The sequence below is a fragment of the Eublepharis macularius genome, chromosome 2, assembly GCF_028583425.1.
Source record: "Eublepharis macularius isolate TG4126 chromosome 2, MPM_Emac_v1.0, whole genome shotgun sequence".
Taxonomy (NCBI): domain Eukaryota; kingdom Metazoa; phylum Chordata; class Lepidosauria; order Squamata; family Eublepharidae; genus Eublepharis; species Eublepharis macularius.
This window is the reverse complement of record NC_072791.1, coordinates 154,230,012-154,254,033: the sequence shown is the minus strand read 5'-3', so window position 1 is coordinate 154,254,033 and position 24,022 is coordinate 154,230,012. Positions and strand designations below refer to the sequence as shown.

The 24,022-nt window shown below is 43.0% G+C and overlaps 1 protein-coding gene across 1 annotated transcript; it reads left to right on the top strand.

Annotated features, from left to right (window-relative positions):
• Window positions 1–590: 590 nt before the first annotated feature.
• On the top strand, window positions 591–23,501 carry LOC129323969 (sterol 26-hydroxylase, mitochondrial-like). Its single transcript, XM_054970853.1, has 9 exons — window positions 591–881; window positions 4,486–4,676; window positions 12,073–12,272; window positions 14,422–14,619; window positions 14,917–15,077; window positions 17,533–17,699; window positions 17,884–17,965; window positions 21,225–21,428; window positions 22,211–23,501. The coding sequence occupies exons 1-9, from the start codon at window positions 645–647 to the stop codon at window positions 22,334–22,336; spliced, it is 1,566 nt and encodes a 521-aa protein (XP_054826828.1). The 5' UTR covers window positions 591–644; the 3' UTR covers window positions 22,337–23,501.
• The last annotated feature ends 521 nt before the right edge of the window (window positions 23,502–24,022 follow it).

Genomic DNA, 24,022 nt, shown 5'->3' with positions numbered 1-24,022 from the left:
CTTATGTTATAGGGGCTATTATTGCAAGTGGGGGGCTAGCAAGGACACGGGGGGCATCTCAATTTCCTCTCCCTCGGTTTGGCAATATCGGATTGCTCACCCTTAGCGGCTCTGTTATCTGCTTCCTAAGCCGCGCAGTGACATGCTCAGATGTTTTCCCAGGAGATGTCAACGCTAGAGTTTCCCACTAGGGCCTGGAGATTTCCCGGAATTACAACCCATCTCCAGACAAATACCAGTTCCACAGAGAAAATCACAGCTTTGGAGGCCGCTGAGCTCCGTCCCCTGCCCAAACTGTTCTTTCCCCAGGCACTGCCCCCAGATGTCCCGCCAAGCCAGAGCTGGCAACTCTATAAAAACCCTGTGAAATAGAAGATCACCCAGCCAGCTTCCAGGGCAGCTTCCAGGGATTCGAAGCCAGTCTCCCAGATCCTCGTCTGACATTTTAATCGCACAGGCTGTTAACATAAATCAAATAAAAACTTCAAAGTACAGTCCAGTAAAAATGATGCATACATAATATATGCAGCGAAAAGGGAGCCGGCCGCCTCCGCCCCCTGTTGGCGCCCCAGTGCAGCTCCGCCCTGGCTGGCCTCGGCGCTCTCCCTCGAGGCTCTGCGCCTGGCACGCAACCGAGGCGCGCCATGGCGAAGTTGAGCTGCTTTGCTGGGCGGCTGCGGGGCGGCCTGGGCTCGGGGCTGCCGGGAGCCCCCTGCCCCTATCGGGCTTGGAGGGGGTCAGCCAGCGCGGCGCCCGTGGCCTCTGCCAGCGCGGAGAAGGAGCGGCTGAAGCGGCCGGAGGAGTTGCCGGGGCTGGGGCTGCTCAGGTCCCTCTACTGGGTCCTCGCGAGAGGCTACTTGCTGCACACGCACCGCCTGCAGGTGGGAGGCGCCGCCCGTCAGCGCGCCGGGCAGCGGGGAGGGGGGCTCCAGGGGCGGTGGCTGGAGGGAGCGGGCCGGCGGCCTTCGCAGATTGCGCTGCTCTCATTCCTCAAGAAGTCAGGCTCCTTTTCGGAGGTTGTTCTTGGTGTGCCCTGGCCGAAGCTCTGGCGTCGTCGTGTCCTGCTTTTGAAGCTGGGATTCAAGTTGTCAGTAACTTTGGGGGAAGGGCATCCTCCTCTCTGAAGCCATCTCAGTTTGGGGAGGCTGTGCCTTCTCCCTGGTAAAGAGGAAGGAGCTCTGCACATGTTCGTAGGCACTCTGCTGCACTAGCGTTCACTCTTGATCCTAAAGGCTGAAATGCCTACACTGCAGGGTCCCGGTCAAATGAAGCCCTGCCTGGCATCAGCATTCTAGTACTAAGGGACACATTTGGCACTCTTGGCAGGCTGAGCAGAAGGTGGAAGGGAGAGCAAAGGGGGGGATACAGGTCCAGCTCTGGTTCTGGAGGGTGGCTACTGTTGTTTCAGAAACTCAAGTACAGTTCTTGACATCGGAGGTAAAGAAGAATTGGGCTTGATGGGCCAGTAGGGGAGACCCACACTTCTGGGCCCTTGATAGGAGCCAAACATTTCCAAGCAAACTCTATGTCTATGACTGTGCTTCCCATCCCTTTGCGCTGGGTATCTCTGATCCTCCTGCACTTACAAATGATGCGTTGTTAAACCCTCTGATGCTATAGAGGGTCTTCTGGAACACAATACAAGGCAGAATCATCCACTTGTAAAGAACAGGGATTCAGGGAGTCTGTAGAATTTGAACAGAATATTACAGGGGTCACTGCCTCCCCCCCCATTCTCCCCCCCCCCAGCTATTCAGCAACAGTCGCACAATCCCAACAAGCTCATCCTTGGCTGTGGCAGAGCTGCGTGTGGCTAGGGTGAGGAGCGTGTGCTAGTGCTGTATTCTGAGACCTTGCCCCATTCCGGGGGCCTATATGTAAGATAGATTTTAAAACAGTTACACATACAATCAAAGAATGAGGACTGTGATCTATCAACTAGGCATAGGAAGAGATGAGGCTTAAAATAATTGGAGAGAGCGAGCTCCTCTCCCAGGGAGAAAGTGCTAGCTACCCACAGACTGACAGATCGAAGGGATCTGAATATGAACTAGAAACTGGGAGTGAATAACTGGGCATGCTCTAGTTATCGTCAACGCAGGGCTCAAGTGCTTATCAAAACAATAAGTCTCAAATGTACCAAGAAAGACCATTTGGAGAAGGAGGAGATTCTTCAGCTAAATATTTCAGTAGTATCTTGAAGGGAAAATAGGCGGAGAAGTAAGTTTATAAGAAAGTAGTACGTAAACCCTATTGTACTCAATGTGAACTAAGAAGAATTGTCCAAGTCTTTAAAACAAAAGGAGTCAGAAGGTTTAAGCGTAACGAAGAGACTGAGCTATGAATATGTCCCCCCTTCAAATTGTGTCTCTGTGGTGAACTTTCTTAGGCAACCCACCTTCTCTCAGCTTTAGGGCCTCCTCTTGTAATCTGCAGTGTGGGGTAATAATAATAAAGAGCTGTCTTACAGGGTTGATTAAACAAGAGAATGTACGAGAAGCCTTTATTGATTCACGTTTCTGGGGAGAAAATGAACAGAAGCCATGTTATACATTTTGGCCAACCAAAATAACACCAACACAGATTGCACTGTGTTTTGTAGTCTTAATAAATGTAGTAGTCTTAATAGTTTCAAGTGGGTAGCCGTGTTGGTCTACAGTAGAAGAACAAGATTCAAGTCCAATTGCACCAAAGCTAAAGGGAACTCTGACTCTCGAAAGCTCATACCCTGGAAATCTAGTTGGTCTTTAAACTCACATCTTGCTCTTAATAAACAGTATTACACAGCTCCTCTTTGGGGATTTTTCTATGGACCAACATGGCTTTGTCTACTTTGAGAGATCATAGATTGCAATCCCGAGGGATGATATGGAAACCAATTGCTCCAAGATGTGTGTGTCGGGGGGGGGGCAGTTTGGCATCAGCAAGCAAAAATAAAGAAACAGAATCAATTTTGATGTTCTCAGTACAAGGTTTATAAAATAATCTACAAGTTTCTAAGTAGAACATTAAAACCCTTTCACCCCCATGGGTATGGCCATGATGACAAAACCAAAGCACATTTTATTTCAAGGAATTCTTGTGAACCTAGCCAGCAGCAAAACTGATGGGATGCAATAAACAGAGGCTTTTGTTTCTCTCAAAATGTTTCTCTAGAGCCTCTCCTTAGGAAAGATGCCAGTTTCCCAGCAAACCCTCTGCCTGAGAATTTAGTATTGCTTTAAAAAATATAGCTTGTAAAATACTTGGCTTGTGCTGTTACGCAAGACCCAAGGATCAAAGGACTGAGAGCAGAGGAAGAGTTGCACAAGATCTCCTTATATGCTGCTGATGCATTATTGTATATAGATAGAACTTAATGCGTACGTTTGGGCATATTGAGATATTTTATAGATCGTTCTAAATCAGAACTAATGCCTCTTGGACAAGCTTGCAGACCACCCATGTTTTCTTCATGGAGTCTCAAATGATGTCTCTCTCTCTGCTGTTGTAATAGTAACAAAAGACATTAGTAAAATGCTTTGATGGGGGTTTGGAGAAAGGGGCCATATCCACACAGACGTGTCTAGCGCATTCTGAGCACATTCAGGAACAATTACGGTATGCGGGGCAGGAGAGGAGCCATGGAGACAGGAAGACTCAAGGCTCCCAGTGGCTTCCATTCACTTCTTTGCTTACTATTTGACAACACTTTTGGAAGAAGGACAAAACCTGGTTTGTCCCAAAAATGGGCTAACAAGGGACACAGATTAGTTTTAGATCCCCCTGCAGGGACGGGGGGACATCTCTTAACTAAGCTTTATTTTCCAAAATGGATCAGCAAAGCAGGTGAGATGTTCTCTAGCCTTAAGGTCATATAGTTATTCCTCTGTAATTAGTCTTGGTACACCATAGACCTACCTGCATGCCAACTGTTCTATTTGAGAGATTCTTCCAGTGTGCAATATGGAATCTATGTAACCAGGCTCTCTGAGAATGGCTTTTCATTTTCAGTACATAACCAGTTTCTCACTCTCATGATTGTATGGAATGCAAAATAATATCTGTCAAATTCTCCAACACAAATGGGACCCAGGGTAAGGACTCTAATGGGAGGCACTGTTTATTTTTATTTGCAAAAATTATATGCTGCTTCTCCAGAGACCTGTCGGAGGCATAATAAACAAGGCAATTAAAAACAAGCCATTAAAGATAAGTAAGGGCTGGAAAAGAAACTTCGTACCATATAAATTTTCCTCCCTCTTTATAGTTAACCCCACCCCCTTTTTTGTCCAGATACCCTAAATAATTAGAAAACCTAGCTATCTCGGCCAAGAGAAGTATTTATACCAAGTAGCATAGCCCACATAGCTTTGAATGTAGGATTTGGTTGTAGTGAAAAGTGTGCCATTTTTTGTATATAATTTGAGACTGTTTTGAATTTAATTGAATCCGTTTTTTACTGACAGTCAAAATGGCTAACCCTCACTGCTTTCTCTTTTCCAGATCATTTCCAAGAAACTGTATGGTCCAATATGGAAGTCCACGTTTGGCTCTTACAATAATGTTAATATTGGCAGTCCTGAAGTACTAGAGCAGCTGTTGCGTCAGGAAGGAAAGTACCCCATCCGGAGTGACATGGCCCTCTGGAAGGAGCACCGGGACAAACGAAACCTGCCCTATGGCCCCTTCACTGAGTGAGTGTAAAGCCAGATCTCCTGTGCTAGACTGGTGCTACATGAGTATCCACAAGGCTTGGATACAGAGAAATTAGGGGAGCCACAGACCTCCCATTAGGGTGGTATGTCCAAGGCTGTGAGTAGCATACACTTAACCCCCCACAATTGAAATTCTGCAACCTGAATAAATTAAGCAAATAGGTGTGTTTGCTTAATTTGCACAAATTTTTCTGCTTCTTGAAGTCTTGGGAGAGGCAAAGAACTGTGCATTGCACTGAAGTTCTGGGCTCACTGTCAACTGCAGTTGTTGTTCAGCCACATATACTTTCATGCTTAAGATATCTAAAAGTGTTGCATACTTTTGGGATTCTCTTTGGAAACTTAAAGGCTAGAAATGTGTGGCATTCCCAGGATGCTGAACTCTATGTCCAATAACTAGTTCTTTATTTCCATTGTGGCATGATCACACAGGCCTGAATTTATCTTGCGGCTCAATTTTGATCTGTAAGTACGGAGAGAGAAAATAAAAGAGCCAGTTTGGTGTAGTGGTTAAGAACGCGTGACTCTAATCTGGAGAACCGGTTTGATTCTCCACTCCTCCACTTGAAGCCAGCTGGGTGACCTTGGGCTAGTCACAGCTCTCTGCAGCTCTCTCAGCCCCACTCACTTTTTTGTTGTGGGGATAATAATTACATAGTTGTTGTGGGTTTTCCGGGCTGTATTGCCGTGGTCTTGGCATTGTAGTTCCTGACGTTTCGCCAGCAGCTGTGGCTGGCATCTTCAGAGGTGTAGCACCAAAAGATAGAGATCTCTCAGTGAGAGATCTGGCGAAACGTCAGGAACTACAATGCCAAGACCACGGCAATACAGCCCGGAAAACCCACAACAACCATCGTTCTCCGGCCGTGAAAGCCTTCGACAATACAATAATTACATACTTTGTAAACCACTCTGAGTGGGCATTTAGTTGTCTTGAAGGGTGGTATATAAATCAAATATTATTATAATTATAAAAAGGATCATGTCCCATAAAGTGATCTGAATTGTGAAATCACATCTTTCCATACATAACCATTGATCCATGGCATCAGTCTTGCCCTTCCCTTTACCTTCAGGGAAGCTATCTAGCTTTCATTTTAAAATTGGCATCATATACATTTACTCATCTTCCACCTGTTTAAAAAAGAAATCCCACAAAGGTTTTAAAAATGACTGCAGAACAGCTCCCAAGATTGGGGTGTGTGTGTGTGAGGGTAGTGTGATGGGTATTGTCCTGCAAGTACCTACACTGTAGTTTCCTCACTGGTTTCTCAGAGTTTGCTCCAGAAGGTACATCTGTGCTGAATGTGGGGAAAATATTTAAGGTGCTACTGGCCTCAAATCTTGCTGTCTACAAGAAGATCTCTCTAAATTAAGAAACTGTTACCTAAACCAGCCTTGCTGTGAAGTTTTGAGAAAGACTGAAGGAAAACCTGCATGGCTGCCACATGGGTAGGAAAGTTTGGATTTTCCTGGTCCTGCTCACATGGCAGCCATTCCTCCAGCCCCGTTTGGAGACCCTGCTGCCACTACACTGTATCAGCAACCTCAGCAGCCATGGAGAGACTACACAAGTCTGCCCCCATTTGGAAAATACTTGAATCACCATGGAGGATGAAAATAAGCAGATACTCCTATATGTTTACCTGTGGGGCAAATAGTAACCAGTGGGGTGGAGGGTTTTACAATCACAAAACCGTAGGAGGGTGAAGTATCTCGTTGCAGTCCTAGTTCAATTTGTAGCCCTCCGAAGCCACGTTTAACATAGGGAAGAAGATCTCCTTGTGTTTTGTCTAGTATGATCCCCAGTCATATCTTGTCAAAAAGGTTTCTACTCTCTGTTGGGCCCAAGAGACTTGAGAAAGAAGTATCTGCTATGTTACCTCCTTCCTGCATGATGAAATAAGACTCTGCTAGATGTGTATCCATTTCAGTTTTTCACAGTTTGAGTACTGCAATATGAAGCTGCCTTGCTGTCGACAGCATGTCACTCTTTGAAGACCTGGAGAAGTGAAATGGAGCCTCAGCCAGAGTCTAGAAGGAAGTTTTGCCCTCACTGATTACTAGACATTGTTGCGAGTTTGCATTGTAATTTATTCCTTTTTTTTCTGAGCCAGCTTTTTCCAGACAAACTTGAAACGTCCCTGTGACTGGACGGATTAATTTAACAATGCTTCTTTAATTAATCCTGCTCAGTTTAGCAGCCCCTTTGATACTGAGACCTTTTCAGCCAAATTAGCCATACTTACCTATGATGTGGTAACCTCAAGATGGAGTTTATTGTAACATACTGTACGTGGAGCTACTCCTGAAGACAAATGAAAACTAGAGATGGTGCAGAATGCAACAGCTGGAGTGTTGACAGGGATTAAGCATTCCGAACCTATTACACCAGACGAAGATCACTACATGGGCTGCCAACTTGCTTCTGTGTTCAGTTCAAAGGGCTCATGACCTGCGGCCCTCATACTCAAGGGATTGCCTCTACCCGTATGTGGCCACATGGCAGGCTTATTAGTATTTCCTCCACTCACATTGGCAAGAACTGTTTCTTTGGGGGCGTTCTTTTTTTTTATATATAAATTTTTTTATTGGATTAGATGTCATTAAATTGTACATTACAATCAATTTCCTTTAATTTTTCCAATTCTAACCCCCTCCCTTTCCCCCCCTTTTGTTGACTTCCAACAGTTTTCCAACCCCTTGTCCCTGTTCCCTTACTCATTTTAAATTTATTCTATCTGTCAAACGTAGACTTTCACTTTCTTCTAAGCTTATCTATATAACACAGTGCTCCTTCTGTCTTCCTACTTTAACAACTAAATAATACATAACTAAATAATACATTCTTGGCATATTTTCTTTTGATAATAATCATTTAGCTAATTTTGGTACTCTATACTCTATTTTATAATCTCATCTTCAATATGGGACAAACAATTTATCCCTCATTTAGCATAATTTTAGATACTTCTATAAACAGTACATTCAATATAAGTCAACCAATTTAACTTATACTCTATATATTACTTTTTCTACATATCTTATCTTCATACTGTTTTAATTATATAATTATATTATTCTTTCATTATGCAACTATCCACCAAAAATAGTCAACCAATTTGACCCATATATACCTCCAAACCAATTCAATCAATTTAATACATTAATATATATTTTCCCACCTTACTTAAATTCCTTCATTGCAATTATAAAGTTATCTCCATTATACAATTATTGCCAGAAATGAAATTAGTTTCTATCCTTATAATTAGTTAATTTCTATCATTATAATTCTTGTAATAACACCTATAATACTTAATACTATATATAATAGTCTAATAAAGTAGTTGCTTAGAAATTCTCATTTACCTCCCCACCCCCCAGTAAAGTCACCTCCCTCTACTTTTATTGTATTTCAGTAATTTTCAAACTGCCACAGTTCTCCTCCCACCTCCCATTTCTTCACTAAATATTGTTTCAGCTTCTCCCAATCCGTGTTGAACTGTCCTGGATCAAGATCTCTCAGTTTCCTTGTCATTTTGTCCATTTCCGCCATGTACAGCAATTTATATATCCAGTCCTCAATAGTTGGCACTTCTTGCACTTTCCACTTTTGCGCGTACAAAAGTCTAGCTGCTGCTGTCATATAAAATAGCAATGTCCTATATTGTGCTGGAATGTCCTCCATTCCCAAGTTCAGTAGCAGGAGTTCTGGGTTCTTATTAATTTGAAATTGTAAAATCTCGCTTATTACTCTTATTATTTTCCCCCAGTACTGCCTAGCTACCTCACAAGTCCACCACATATGATACAAAGATCCCTCATGCTTTTTACATTTCCAGCATTTATTAGACGTGTTCAAATTCCCTAGCGCAATTTTCTTTGGTGTCATATACCAACGATAAATCATTTTGTAGACATTCTCTTTAATATTGGTGCATGTCGTGATCTTCACTGTATTCTTCCACAAGTATTCCCACGCCTCCATTGTTATTTCCTTATTAACGTTTATAGCCCACTTCACCATTTGCACTTTAACTGTTTCATCTTCAGTATACCATTTCAGCAGCACTTTGTATACCTTAGAGATTTCCTTTTTATCCTCTTGTAAAAGTGCCTGTTCTAATTCCGAATTCTCCATTCTTATCCCTCCCTTCACACAGTCCGAATTATAAAGATCTCTGATCTGTCTGTACTGAAACCAATCGTAACTTGGAGACAACTCGTCCTGCGTCTTTATTTTGGGTTTAGAAAATTCCATTCGGGTTATCTCCTTGTATGTTAAACACTGTTGTTCATTATCGACAGTTCTCGGATCTATTACTTCATATGGAACCACCCATGAGGGGATTCCATCTTGTAGATAATTTCTGTACTTCTTCCAAGTTGTGAATAGGCTTCTCTGAATATAATGATGTAAGAACATAGAGTCCGCTTTTACTTTATCATACCATAAATATGCATGCCATCCGAATATTTTTTATATCCTTCTAAGGCCAGTAATTTCCGGTTTTTCAGCATCATCCAATCTTTCAACCACACTAAACAAATTGCATCATAATAAAGTCTTAGGTTGGGCAGTTGCATTCCGCCTCTTTCTTTTGCATCTTGTAACACTTTCATTTTCACTCGAGGCTTTTTGCCTGCCCAAACAAAATCTGATATTTTCCTCTGCCATTTTTCAAACTGCTTAGAGTCTCGGATAATTGGTATTGTCTGTAACAGAAACATCACTCTTGGCAACACATTCATCTTAATTACTGCAATTCTTCCCAACCATGACAAGTTCAGTCTGTTCCATTTAATCAAGTCTTGCTCTATCTGAGTCCACAGTTTCTCATAATTGTTTTTAAATAAATCTATATTCTTTGCAGTCAGTTCAATTCCCAGATATTTCACCTTACTTGTTACTTCGCAGTCTGTTATTTCCATTAATAGTTGTTGTTTTTGTTTAGTCATATTTTTACATAATATCTTTGACTTCCTTTTGTTTACATAAAATCCTGCCAAATCTCCAAACTCCTTAATCTTCTCTATTACTTTTGGCATATTCTCCATTGGATCTTCCACAATTAACATTATATTGTCCGCAAATGCTCTGACCTTATAGGAAAAGTCCTTTATTTTTATTCCACGGATTGCATTGTCTTCTCGTATCTGTATCATCAGTATTTCCAAAACCAAAATAAACAACAGTGGAGACAACGGACAACCTTGTCTTGTTCCTTTACCTATAGTCAATTTCTTGGTCACCTCGTCATTCACCATAATTGCTGCACTCTGGTCTCTGTAAATTTCCTTTACTGCTCTTATGAATCTTTCTCCCATTTGTAGCTTTTCCATGGTGGCAAACATAAAGTCCCAGTTCAAATTGTCAAATGCTTTTTCAGCGTCCACAAAGAAGAAACCAACCTCCTTGTCACAACATTTGTCATAGTATTCAATAGCATTTATAACTGTCCTTAAATTGTCTTTAATTTGTCTGTTTGGCAAAAAACCAGCTTGCTCCTCCTCAATAACTTCAGAAAGCCATCCCTTCACTCTTTCCACCAGTATCTTCGCAAAAATTTTATAATCATTATTAAGTAACGATATAGGTCTATAGTTTTTCACATTAGTCAGATCTTGCCCCTCTTTGGGGATCAGTGATATATTAGCTTCACTCCAAGTGTCTGGGATCCGTTGATCCTTTAAAACACCATTAATCACATCTTTTAGGAATGGTGCCAGTTCATTAGCCATTACCTTATAAAATTTGGCTGTAAGTCCATCCGGTCCTGGCGCCTTTCCCAAGTTTGTTGACTGTATTGCCTTTCTTATTTCTTCCTCCGTTACTTCATTGTTCAATTTGTCTCTCCAAGCTTCCGAAATTACTGGGAGCTTCATTTTCTCCAAATATGTCGCTATTAAGTCTTTATTCACCTCTTTTTTATTATACAATTTGGCATAAAATTTATAAAAGGCTCTGCTAATAGCTGTCTGTTCCAGGTACACTTTATTGTCCTCACAGATTTTATTTATTATTTTCTTCTCCTTTCTCTTCTTCAATTGCCATGCCAAATATTTCCCAGGTTTATTTGCGCCTTCGAACGCCTTTTGATTCATTCTCTTAAGATTCCATTCCAATTCTTTGTTATTCATTGCTGTCAGCTGTTCTTGAAGAATTTTAATGTCCTGGTAGATTTTCTTTTTCCCTGGTCTTTTCTTTAACTGTATTTCTTTGCCTTTTATTTTCTCCGTGATCTCCTGTCTCTTCTCCTCTTTTTTTCCCCTGGCTCTTCCATTTAAGTCCATTAATATGCCCCTAATTACTGCCTTGTAGGTGTCCCATACCTTGTTGGTTGGTACTTCTCTATTCATGTTGTGTTGTATGAAAAACTTTGTTTCTCTTCTCAACGTCTCCATATTTTCTCCCTCTTGCAGCAAATCCTCATTTATTCTCCATCCTCTCCTTTTACTCCTTTTCCCCAACTTCCACATAATTGGATTATGATCTGAGCCTACCGTAGGCATTATTTCCACATCCTTAGTCCAAAGCGCTAAGTCTTTTGAGGCCCAGATCATATCGATTCTTGATAGCGTAGAGTGTCTCGCGGAGAAAAACGTATATTGTCTGCCTTTGGGATTTTGTCTTCTCCATACATCTTCTAAAGTTTCCTGTTGCGTCAATACAAAAAACGTCTTTGGTAATAGTCCTCTTTTCTTTTGTGCAGTTGCTGACTTTTTATCTAGTTCCAAGTTTGTCACTCCATTGAAGTCTCCTGCAAGAATTATCTGGTCATAAGAAAATTCATCTAATTGCTTCCTCAAGTCCTCAAAGAAGCTTTCTTTTGCTCCGTTAGGTGCATAAATTCCAATCACCAATACTCTCTTTAAATTCCATATACATTCCACTGCTAAAAATCTGGCTTCCGCATCTTTCATCACTAACTTTGGCTGTAGCTCCTCTTTTATATACAATACCACTCCCCTTTTTTTCTTATTAGAGGCCGCTACAAAATCACTGCCCAATTTATTCAATTTTAGATACTTTGCATCCTGTTTTCTAATATGAGTCTCTTGCAAACATACAATATCACATTTTTGTTTTAATAGCCAGTGGAAAATACTTTTTCTCTTATTCGGTGAATTAAGTCCATTTACATTCCAAGATAAAACTTTGCACTCCATATTCATAATCTTGTTGCTGGTAAGTCCTTTTCATTGTCCCTTATAAACTGCTCCATCTCTGATTCAGATCTAATGCGCTTTTTCGCTCCTTTCGCTCCTTGCGCTTATAAATATTTTAAATAAATAAAAATTACCCCGGATTCCAAGGGGAGTTTATGGTTCTCCCCTTTCCCACTCCTTCTCTTCTCTCTCTCGCTTTTAGAGATGGGGAGCGGTGGCATCGCCTGCGGCAGGTGCTGAACAAGAGGATGCTGAAACCTTCAGAGGCTGTGCTGTATGCTGATGTCATTAATGAAGTGGTGACTGACCTGATGGTGCACCTGCAGAATGAGAGGAGGAAAAGCCCCTCCGGGGTGATGATCCAAGATGTGGCTCAAATACTTTATCGATTCGCCTTAGAAGGTGTGTGGCTAGTTATTATGTAGTGCAGTGATCCCCCACGTGAAGCCCACGGACACCATGGCACCCACAAACAGCTTTTCTGGTTCCCATTTGCTTCATTCCCAAGTTATCTCTTGCCCAAGGCAAATAGTCAGTCCTGGCTTTTCTCCTCCTTATTAGAGCAGGAGGTTCTTCAGTAAAAAGGTTCCAGAAGGGAATACCCATTTTGACACAGCTGCCTCCATCCTAAAAGAATGCTTAGCTTGAAACCTCTCAACGTTTTGTGATTGGCCCCAATACTCCATGACAGCCACTTTGTGTCTGGCCACGGCCAGTGGTCATGCCCACTGTCCATTCTTAAAATTCCAAAAGCTCCCACAGGCTCTACAAGATTGAGGAGCCCTAAACAATAAAGGCTTTTCTTTCTATGAGTGCCCATGATCTTCATGCTGTGCCTGATGCAAACATAATTCATGATCAGATCATCAGCAGGCATACGACTGAGCCCCATCCATGTGAGATGTTCTAGCTGAAGCTCCACAGTGGCAAGGGTGTAGTCCCTTCAATGCAAATAACAGAGGCCGAAAATGTTGCCCCCAGTGCACAACTGGTGTAAGCCAAAGTGTCTGACTACTTCCCCCTCGAGGTGAATAGATGGAAAGCAGGGACCAGTTTATTGTTGAAATAGTATTAATATTTATTGCCAGGAAGACATGAGGGATTTAAAATTATGCTTGCATGTCATCATGTGCACTTAAGTTCACATTCACAGACTCTGGTGGCACTAAGCCCCCACAAGCAACCAGCCACCGTTTGTCCTGGTATTTGTTTTGAGGGGGTTTATAACACTCCCCTCTAGTTATTTCCAGATGAGAGAGAGCAAGAGGAGGGGGGGGAAACTTTCTGAAATATTGAACAATTTCAAACACTTAAAAAAAAAAGTTTTGCAGGAGAAAATTTCTTTCCTGAAATTGGGCCCTGTAAGGGTATACGTGAATTCTCATTTTATTTTCAAAACAGGTTTGGCTGAGGGATAGGGAGACTGGATGACCTTCTGCTAGTTACTCTTTCCCACCCTAACCTGCCTCACAGCATTGTCATGAAGGTAAAATGGAGGAGACCAGAACCATTAGGGTTGCCAGCCTCCAAGTGGTGGCTGGAGATCTCCCAGAATTGCAGCTAATCTCCTAAACTTTGCTCTCCCTGGGTTTCACTCTTCAAATCTCCAGGAATTTCACAGCCAAAAGCTGGCAAGCCTAAGAACCATATATACCACCCTGAGCTCCTCGAAGGAAGGAGGGGTAAAAATGTAAAAGAGATGGGGGGAATACAATGCAGTCCTAAGCAAAGTTACACCATTCTGTGTCCATTGAAATTAATGGGTTTAGATTAATATAATTCTGTTTAGAATTGCACTATTTGGAATTGCACAGTCTACTTCAAGACCGAGGGGGTATTTGAATGCATCTTATGAGTCTGAGGCAGATACTCTCTGCTGCACTACATTAGTTTCTGTAGGCTACAGGACCAATTGAACTGGGGCAGTTTATGTGGAATGCACCCAGAGGTGACGCTGTTCAGTAGAACTCATACAAGAAAGGCTCCTGGTATGTTCTTCGCTAATCTGGTTTTTTAATCTGTAGAGAACCAAGCCCCTAGTTTAGTTATCCTGTCATGAAGAGTTTCCCATTAAAAATTGCAAACTGGTCTCTTGAAATAAGGATGGTGAGTATTAATTTATCCTTTATAATGCTTACTTTTTAATAAAAGCTTTTAAAATAAGGGATACACCCACTGGAAGTTACTTTCCTTACTCTGGGAAATTAACTACATTGTGTACAGAATATTTCCTGCTAACTACTTGGAGGGCCCCATAGTCTATGAACCACTGCCTCAACACTATCATCCATTCCAATAACCCAGTATTGGCACGTTCAACTCCAGATTTCCAAGTAATATCTGACTGTTAACTAACCTGTCTCATATTCCATTCCCATCTCCTACCCGTCTTGGCCTCAGCTGGTCCTCCTTTCAGTTTCCATCCTCCTCCCCTTCCCCCATCACAATCCATTTTTGCTGAGCTGCTACTTTTGCTTCCCTGGGGTTACCAAGTGTCAGCATCAATGGCTAGGGTTCCTCTGGATATGACACCTGTGCTTTCCACCTCCAGGCATCTCATACATCCTGTTTGAGACCCGCATTGGCTGCCTGAAGGAGGAGATCCCTGCTGAGACACAGCATTTTATTGATGCAATTGGATCCACACTGAAGAGTTCAGTCTTTGTCACCATCCTGCCCAAGTGGACCCGGGACATGTTGCCCTACTGGAACCGCTACTTGCAGGGCTGGGACACAATCTTTGCCTTCGGTATGTAAAAGGTGCAGAAAAGAATGGGAATTATATTACACTTTGACTGTTTGCCACAACTAGTCTCACATTATTTGAAGAGTCGGGATCTCCCTTATCTTTTGTGGGGCAGTAGGAAGACAGATTTATAATTTCCCTACGTTTCCTCACTATGTCCAAATGGCAGTAAATGAAAATGTTATAGGTGAATAAAGAACTTTCTACCCTTGTGAGGAACGTTGTCATGAAAGGACCACAGTACCTATGGCAACAGATAATGTCTCCCATGACACCATACAATGTCTCTCATTGTTCTAGGAAAGAAACTGATTGATCAGAAGATGGTGGAGTTAGAAAAGAGTCTGGACCGAGGCGAGAAGGTCTCCGGCTACCTAACCTACCTACTGTCCACTGGACAACTCAGCCATAAAGAGGTTTATGGTAGCATAGCTGAGCTGCTGCTGGCTGGCATAGATACGGTAGGAAGTGATGTCTTAGTTGCCTTATTTGAGCTCCCATATTATGCTAGAGAGCATGCAGTCACACTAATCTACATTATCTTGGCATTCACCCTAGGGATGTTTGAATGCCCTTGAATCACAACATCCTTGGCAGGAGAACTGAAGAGCAGGATTCTGGATAAGACTAATATCTGTGGCCTGTAATGAGCAGTTAGAGGAAATTTCAGCATCACAAAGTGGTAATAGAAAGTAGAGGAAGTACCCTGCTGTTCATTCCAAGCATCCAACCTTTTATGCTGTAACATTGACCTTAAATCAGTGGTTCCCAAACTGTGCATTGCAGCCCTCTTATAGCTTGGCTCCAAGATCAAGTGTAGGGAGAAGAAACATCATGGCAAGTAAAATGCCTGCCTCTGAAGGCTAGGAGGGGAAGCCCTGGAGCCCCCTCCCCTCAACAGCAGAAAGGAGGAGGAGGTAGAACTGCCAAATTCCCTCCTCTTCTCCTCCCTCGAAGAGAGAGAGAGAGAGAGAGAGAGAGAGAGAGAGGAAGAGAGAGGCTCAGGCTTCCCAGGTAAGCAACCAAGGGGTGCCTTGTACCTGTTTCCTTCCAGTCCTATGCTAGCAGCAGCCAAGACTAAGCAAGGTTGCAGTTACAGCCAAGCCCAGGGTGGGGTGAATGGCTCTCTCAGCCTTTCTAACCTATCTCACAGGCTTGGTATGGGTTGAAATAGAAAAAGAAGAATCATATATACAACCCTAAGTCAGGACCCCCAGGCTGATCTGGAATGGGATCACTTCTGCTGCACTGTAGCCTGAGCAAGGCAGTGGGACACGGCTGACATTTATGGTCACCAGATCTTTTCCCAGGGGGCAGATAGCTTCCCTTCCACATGGGCCAGGCCAGTCCACCTGAGCCTCCATGTAATAAGATTGCCTTCTTCAGGTTGGGAAAGTCCTGAAGATTTAGTAGGTGGAGCCTTGGGATGGTGGGGGAAACCTCAGTGGGGTATAATGCCATATATTCCACCCTATATACCAGCCATTTTCTCCAGTAGAACTGTTCTCTATTGTCTGGAGATATTGAAATTGTGGGAGATCTCCAAGTCCCACCTGGAGGTTGGCAACCTTAGCCTAATATGGCCATGAGGAGGAGGCACCTGTCCCTTATTGCATATGGAAAGAGGTGCCCAGTTGGCTGGACAGGCAAACATCTTCCTTCCTTCCTTCCTTCCTTCTTGGGGGAGCACCTCCCCCAGCAGTTTTCCTTCTTAGTCAGCCCCTACTGTTTTGGTTCAGTAGTGCTTCTGTTTAAGAGGGAATGAAACTACATATTAAAGATGACCTTCCCTTCTAACAAAGAGCAGTGGCTTTCATTTCTTAAACTGAAAGTTCTTATTCTAACTCAAGAGTTTCAAATTTACATTGAGCTTTTTTTTAATTAAAGGTTATCAAGCACATAGTCCAATTCAAGTCTTACTTTTACATTCACGTAACAATAACTTATTACATTGAGCTTTTGATATCTAGAATTAGTTATCAAAATGATGTCTAATATCCTTAAAAGAATCTTAATAGATGGAAATGGGTGGTTAAAGCTTTTCATTGTATGGAGATAACTTCACATCACATGGTAAATAAGATCCCATTAAACCTCTGTTAAAAAAAAAACAGACCTTTTTTTCTCTAGGCCAGCTGGCAACCCTCTTGGTACCATGGCAGTGTACTTAGTTGATAGATGAGCACAGGGCTTTTTTTCTAGAAAAAGAGGCGGTGGAACTCAGGGGGTTGTCCTTGAAGAAAATGGTCACATGGCTGGTGGCCCCATCCCCTGATCTCCAGACAGAGGGGAATTTAGATTGCTGCAATCTAAACTCCCCTCTGTCTGGAGATCAGGGGGCGGGGCCACCAGCCATGTGACCATTTTCAAGAGGTTCCGGAACTCTGTTCCACCGCGTTCCCCCTGAAAAAAAGCCCTGGATGAGCCAAGATTCAGGCCTTGTAGCACCTTTAAAATCAACTAGATGAATTGTTTAAAAGGCCCATGACATTAAATAAAAACCTTTACATTCCATTTAAAATCCTAACTTGCTAAGTGTGTCATCTTTATTTACTTGCTATATTTGTACAATATCTAGTCTCCAATAAACTCAAAGTAAAGGTTTTAACATTATGAGAAAGGCTAGGGACATGGAATATCTTGCTCAGCACCACTTTAATGGTAGAATGGGCATTTGAACTTGGGTATCTCACCACCAAGTCTGGCACTCTGGCACACTGATTTATAACAAAATAGCAAGACGTCAGAGATAAAACAGACGGGAACAAATAGCATTTGGTTTACAGTCACAGTAGTACCAATGTATTCTTAATTCAAGGAAACCCAGAAAATACAACAAGCTAGAAAGAGCTGCTCATCCTGTTTACATATGCTGCCTAGAAGTACTATCATCACCATCTTCTTTGGCCTTCTCAGACATCCAATACCCTCTCATGGGCCATGTACCACCTGTCCCAGGACTTGAAGACCCAAGAAGACTTGTACCAGGAGATCATCAATGTGGTGCCCAAAGACCGGATCCCTGATGCTGAAGATCTCTCCAGGATGCCGTTGCTAAAGGCCATCATCAAGGAGACTCTCCGGTAAAAGCCTCTATCATTGTCTGAAAGAGCAGAACCTCAGGCTAAGAGTCTGGTGACTCTCAACACCTCCCTTCTCAAGTCAGCACCCACTTGAGAAAACTGTTGCATCCATTTCCATTTATGCTCCAGTTTTTCAGAAGGAACTGCTTTCTATACCAGTGACGCTTCCATTGATCCCCTGTAGGCTGTATCCTGTGGTCCCGACCAATGCTCGAATCATTGCAGAGAAGGATGTGGTTGTCGGAGGGTACAAGTTTCCAAAAGATGTACGTAGAAAGATATTCCTGATCTTGCAAGGTAGACATTTGCCAGCCATCTAGACTCAGGGATCTGAAGTAAATGGGAATTAAATGGGAGTCACTTGATTTTCCATAAGGCCTGTTTATACTAGGAAGAAAGAGAAACATGGTGGGTGGGTGGGTCAAGAGTTGAGATAGATCAGTGCTGCAAAAACATATATTTTTTAAAAAAATATCACACTGTTTCCATAAAAATATGTAAACAAACATTTAATTAAAACAATAAAACTTCACAATAAGAATGTAAAAAGTATGAAAGCAGCAGCATAAGATAACACTATTACAATTTATCTCTGATGCTGCTTGTAAAATAGCAATCAAGAAGCAGAGAAACCATTTATAACATAGATAAACCAATGGAATAAAAGTAAGACATCTGTCAGATTGCCTAAAAACTTGGGGAAATTAAAAAAAAATCTGTTTGGCAGTAGAAAGATTGCAGATTTTGCACCAGGATGAGCTTCCGTGTGGCCTAGGATTTCACAGTTACAGAGGCACACTAAAAAGAAGACCTGCCTCTAGTTTACACCCACCTCGTCTCAATCAGGGCAAGCACAGAGCAGGCATCTGAATGAATCTTAACTGGTAGACAGGTTCATATAAGAGAGAGTGCATAAAGATATCCTTGTCCCAGATCATGTAGGGCTTTATAGGTGATTATCAGAACTTTGAATGGCCTTGGAAGCAAACGCAGCCAGTGAAGGACTTTTAAAACCAACAAGATACAGTCCTTATAGTAGCCCTTATGCTATCAAAGTCTAGCTGCTATATATTGGACTAGCTTTTAAACAGTATTCAGAGACAGCAGCACACCCAACCTGGATGTAATGAGAGTATGAATGAATGTTTTACTTACTTACTTCATTTACACCCCATCTTCGGTAGGGAACCTAAAGAACTTACATAGTTCTCCTCTCCTCCATTTTATCCTCATAAGAACCATGTGAGGTAGGTTAGGTTAAGTGTGCGTGACTGGCCCAAAGTCACCCAGTGAGCTTCCATGACAGATTGGATATTCGAACCTGGGTATCATCAGAACATAAGAAGAACCATGCTAGATGAAACCTGATTAGATCAATCGAGTCCAGCATCCTATGTCCACAGTTGCAAGCCACCCACTGGGGGGGGGATCCCCTGCCCCAAGCTACTGCCTCCCCACCACTTGCCTGGCCAGTGGGGAAGATGTGAGGAGGCAGACAGAGCACACAGTGAAATGGCGCACCACACTATGTGGGCCTTGAATTGACATTGCTTCTGGTTTGAAGCAGAAGTGATAGTGTCTCAGAAGGGCTGATTCTTTAGGAATCAGCCTAGTTTGGGAAGAGACATCATTTCATGCCCCACGGAGGAAGAATCAGTGGTCCTCCTCCCACCCAGCATCCCCATTCCCTGGAATTAAAATAGGGAGACACATCCTGCCTGGGGAACACAGTAGCCAACCAGCTACTCTGGAGGGCGAACAATAGGGCAGAGAGGCAAAGGTCTTCTGCAGTGTTGCCTCCTACCACTGGAATACAGAGATTTACTGTCTCTGAATGCAGAGCTTCCCTTTAGTCACCATGACAGCCAGTGTTAGACCTCTCCTCCGTGAATCTGACTAGTCCCTTTTAAAGCTTCGTATGCCTGTGGCCATCACTGCATCCTCTGGCAGTGAATTTCGATCACCCATTGAGTAAAGAAGTATGTCCTTTCGTCTGTCTTGAGTCTACTGCCCATCTGCTTCATTGGATACCCACAAGTTCGAGTCAGATTGTCATCTGACACTCAAACTAATATGCCTCTCACTGGTCACTGATTGTGACCAGTTTATGCCTCTGAAGGAAACGCTGCTGCTGATGCACCAACTGAAACAGATGCAAGTGCTTACTTCTGTAGGGGAGATCTGTAAACCCAGATCAAGCAATGCCTCTAAACTGCAAATCTGGTCCTTAATGGGAATTAGAACCCCATTTAGAACATGCTGGCTTAGCACATTTCAGTTGGCCATATCAACCTTATTATCAGATTCTTGGACCTCATCCATTACCACCTCCAGAGGTTTCAGGAGGTCCACTTACTCATTCAGTTCAGTTGAAAAAAGAGAGCTGAATGTCATCTACATGTTTATAATTCCCAGATCCCTAAACAGCCTCTCTTAGTGGTTTCATACAGACATTGGGCAGCACTGGGTTGAAATACAACCTTGAGGGATCCCCTTTTTCAGAAGCCATGGGACCAAGGAATTGTGTCCCCACACCACCTTCTGGATGGATCCAATCTGCCAAGAAGGAGTGAAACCACTGAAGCTAGCGCTCCCACCTGAGCCCTAAGAGGTCCAGGAGAATCAGTGGGAGCTCACAGGCTTCCTGCCTCTTTCCCAACAAACCTTATCAGTCAGAACAACCACAACAGTCTGAACACAAAGTCTGAAACTGGATTTTTTTCCTTTTGTGCTCAATCTCGCTCAAGTCATATCCTGACTACAGCCTCTGTTGCATGTGGGTTTTTATGCACACAGGTTGCAGGATCTCCAGCATAGCATTTTTTGGTGGTCAAAGGGCATCTGCCTCCTCTCTGTTACCAGTAGAAATGTGTGTTGGATTCAACACAGCATTTCATCCAAGAAAGACTAGAGTTGTATGGCTACCACCCATTCAAGCACCTTCCCCAAATGAGATGGTTGCAAGTGGCTGATACATTTTTAAAGCTTGTGGGTATAGGAAAGGAGGAATCTCACCACCACTTCCTTCAAGGAGAACTGAGCTGAGAAGTAAGGTCTGAGCTGGTATAGGAGCCATTTTGGTGTAGTGATTAATAGTAGCTGGATTCTAATTTGGAGAACTGGGTTTGATTCCCCACTCCTCTGTTTGAAGCCCGCTAGGTGACCTTGGCTCAGTCACAGCTCTCTCAGCCCCACCTACCACACAGAGTGTCTGTTGTGGAGATGATAATGACACTGACTTCTTAACCGCTCTGAGTGTGGCACTAATCTGTCCTGATGAGCAGTATATAAGCACAAGGTTGTTGTTATTATACTGGAAGATGATGGGAGATGTATGATGTGTATGACTGAGCATTGGCAGGGAAAGGTTGGCATTAATATAAAGTTAACTTTCCTGAGACAATTAGGTTTCTACTGCCCCCACCACCCCAGATGTTGCTTGGGGGAGCTCGTATGGAAGGGCAGAGATTCCTCTTCATGATTACAGTCTGTTCCCTAACTCTGTCTGCTTCCTCCTGGACCCAGACCCTGTTTGTGCTTGCTCACTATGCTCTCTCACATGATGAGACCTACTTCCCAGATCCAGAACATTTCCTACCACAGCGCTGGCTGCGAGACCAGAGGGAATCAGCTCCCCATCCCTTCAGCTCCATTCCCTTTGGCTATGGGGTACGTGCCTGTGTGGGGCGCCGCATTGCTGAGCTCGAGATGCATCTGGCTCTTGCCAGGGTAAGTTCTTCATGATGTCAACGGAAATTGTTTGCTGGCCTCCCCTTCTATCCTCGGAACGTAGGTGCCTTCTCAAAGCTGGGGAAGAAGGTTGGCAAAATGCTAGATCTTGACCCACAGCAATTTCAATACAGGATGCACACATTCCTGGTAGCTATTAATATGCTGGGAATGTATTGCACCCTATGATAAGGAAGCCAATACAATCAAGAAAATTAAAATGATAAGATTGTTAACAGTTTTCGCTGCATTTATAATTGTGCCTAGTTAATCTTTTTTTTTAAACTATCTCAAAAACCAAGCTGGTTGGGGTTGCAGGGTATAAACACTTTAGACAGACAGACAGCTTCCACCCATACTGCAAAAGGTAGAGAACAGGAAGTGGGGTGGGAAATATAAAATTGTGACCAGATAGATTTGAGTTTTCTGTGACATCATCATGTCCTTTTTGACATTCATTATAGCTCCACAACTTTTTGATTAAAAGGACTCCAGTAGAAAGCCACCATGAATGCAGAGTACAGATACCCAAAGTAATGTGCCTTTGTGAGTCAAGTCCTCTCAGATAACAAAAAGGTCTCAACCAACATGACATCTAACCATATTAAAGATAAGGCCGTCATCCACCTGAAGGAGATTGCAGAAACAGAGGTCATTACAGTTGTAGGCGTGCTTGGCTTTAAGGGGAGGGTGTCCAAATGAGGTTGATGAGAAAGTTAAAAATATAAAATTTCATCCTAATAGAATATATAACTCCCCCCTTCTTCCTGTTTTCTTTCCAGCTTATCCGGACATTCTCAGTCAGGCCAGATCCAAACTGCAAAGTGGTGAAACCCCTTGCCCGCATTGTGCTTGTTCCAGACAAGCCCATTAACCTGAAGTTCCTTGACAGGCAGAGAGTGCTCTGATTGATCTAGGACTACAATCCAAACTCATCTGGACAGGTTGCAAAGATTCAGAGCTCAGTTTTGATTCAGGGGAAGGGGGAGAGTTAGTGCATCATTCCATACCTAGATCAACATTGCTTACGAATTTTCCTCCGTGAGTCCCTGCAGGGCTAAGCAAGATATTTGGATCCTGGTTTTGGCCTGTAATGTGTACATATATAGGGTGTCCAGAATAACAAGCACCCTTTTGAATGGACTGGCTTTGTGGCACACCACTTACTGGCTCCCTACCCTAAGAGTCTCTCTACACAAGACATCTAATACGTGAAGAACACATGTCGGGAGATGCAATGGTAGCCAAGAATGGTAGTTTTAAAAGACCGAGCTGGCAGCAGGGCCAGCTTTTGCTATACACTGGAGCTGTGTGAAGGGACTGTGAAATTCCAGAAGGGAAACTTTAGCCCATTATAATCACTCCAGGTCCAAGCCTGGCTCTGGAAGGCAACTCCAGCCCATTTCCATTCCTTGCTGCCCTCTGGTTGCCATCCCACACAGTTTTAGACCTGAGAGGTGAAACTGACAAAGCCTTCTGGGAGGCGAAGATGAAATTAACAAACCCGCTGAAGAGCTATCTCCACCAGCTCTGTCTTTTTAAACTACCCTTCCTGGCTAACATTGCGCCTCCCTACACTTGACAAACATGTGCTGATGTGTCTCATGTAGAGAGACTCTGAGATGTGCAAAGACAAAAGGATAGCTCCTCAAGATGTTCTTAAAATGCTTCCTTTTTCTACCTCAGGCCTCCTGCTCTCAAGCATCTTTTATAGTTGTACATGCTGGTAGTAACCGCCAAAATGGAATGTTGCATACATTCAGCATTTGAAAGGCAGGTTTGAAGGTGTGCGTTTCCAGGTGTAAATGCAATGATTTAAGTGAGAAAGTTTCCCAGTGCTGCTCATGCTCTTGCCTATCATTAACACACGTTCCCTGGAGCCCCCCAGAGTGATATCCCTCCTGTATGTATTGAACAAGAAGAGAAAAATGGCCCTGCTGGTGATTGATTTCCCATCTCACACACTTATTTTAAGAAACAAAAACTGGTGGAATATATGTTCAACTGGAAGAGAAGGACACATCTTCCAAAGAAATAACATAAATGAAATAAAGTGAATGTACAGCTTGTGCATATGTGTTGTTGCTTGCATTTGTATTCCACCTACCTTCCATCTTGATCCTGAATCATATATCGAGTTCCCCAGTAGTCTCCCAACATTACCCAGAGTGACTGCCACTCTATACAGAGTTACTCCAATCTAAGTCCATTGAAATCAATTGCACTGTGAGTCTTGCTTAGGTTCCTGGATCATGGATCTTCCAGACATGTTTTACACTAGAGGAGCAAAAGAGCAGAACAACATATCCTCCTAAGAGTTGCAGAGAAACAAATTCCATAACCCATTTATTTTTGTCTAATGTGTGACAGCTCGCCCCCATTTCTGGAAAGGGCCACAGAGGTATCACGGCTGACCTGCTTGGGAATCTTACTTTTCACCTGGGAAGCTCTGCCCTCACAGCTTTCTAGGGCGTATAACAGCAGTATTATCAGCTGCTGATTGTTGCAGATCATGCTTCTGTTGAAGACACAGCAGAGAGGGCTGGTTGAAAATCTGGCAGCCCTCTGCTCAGGTGCACTTCTAATTAGTATTA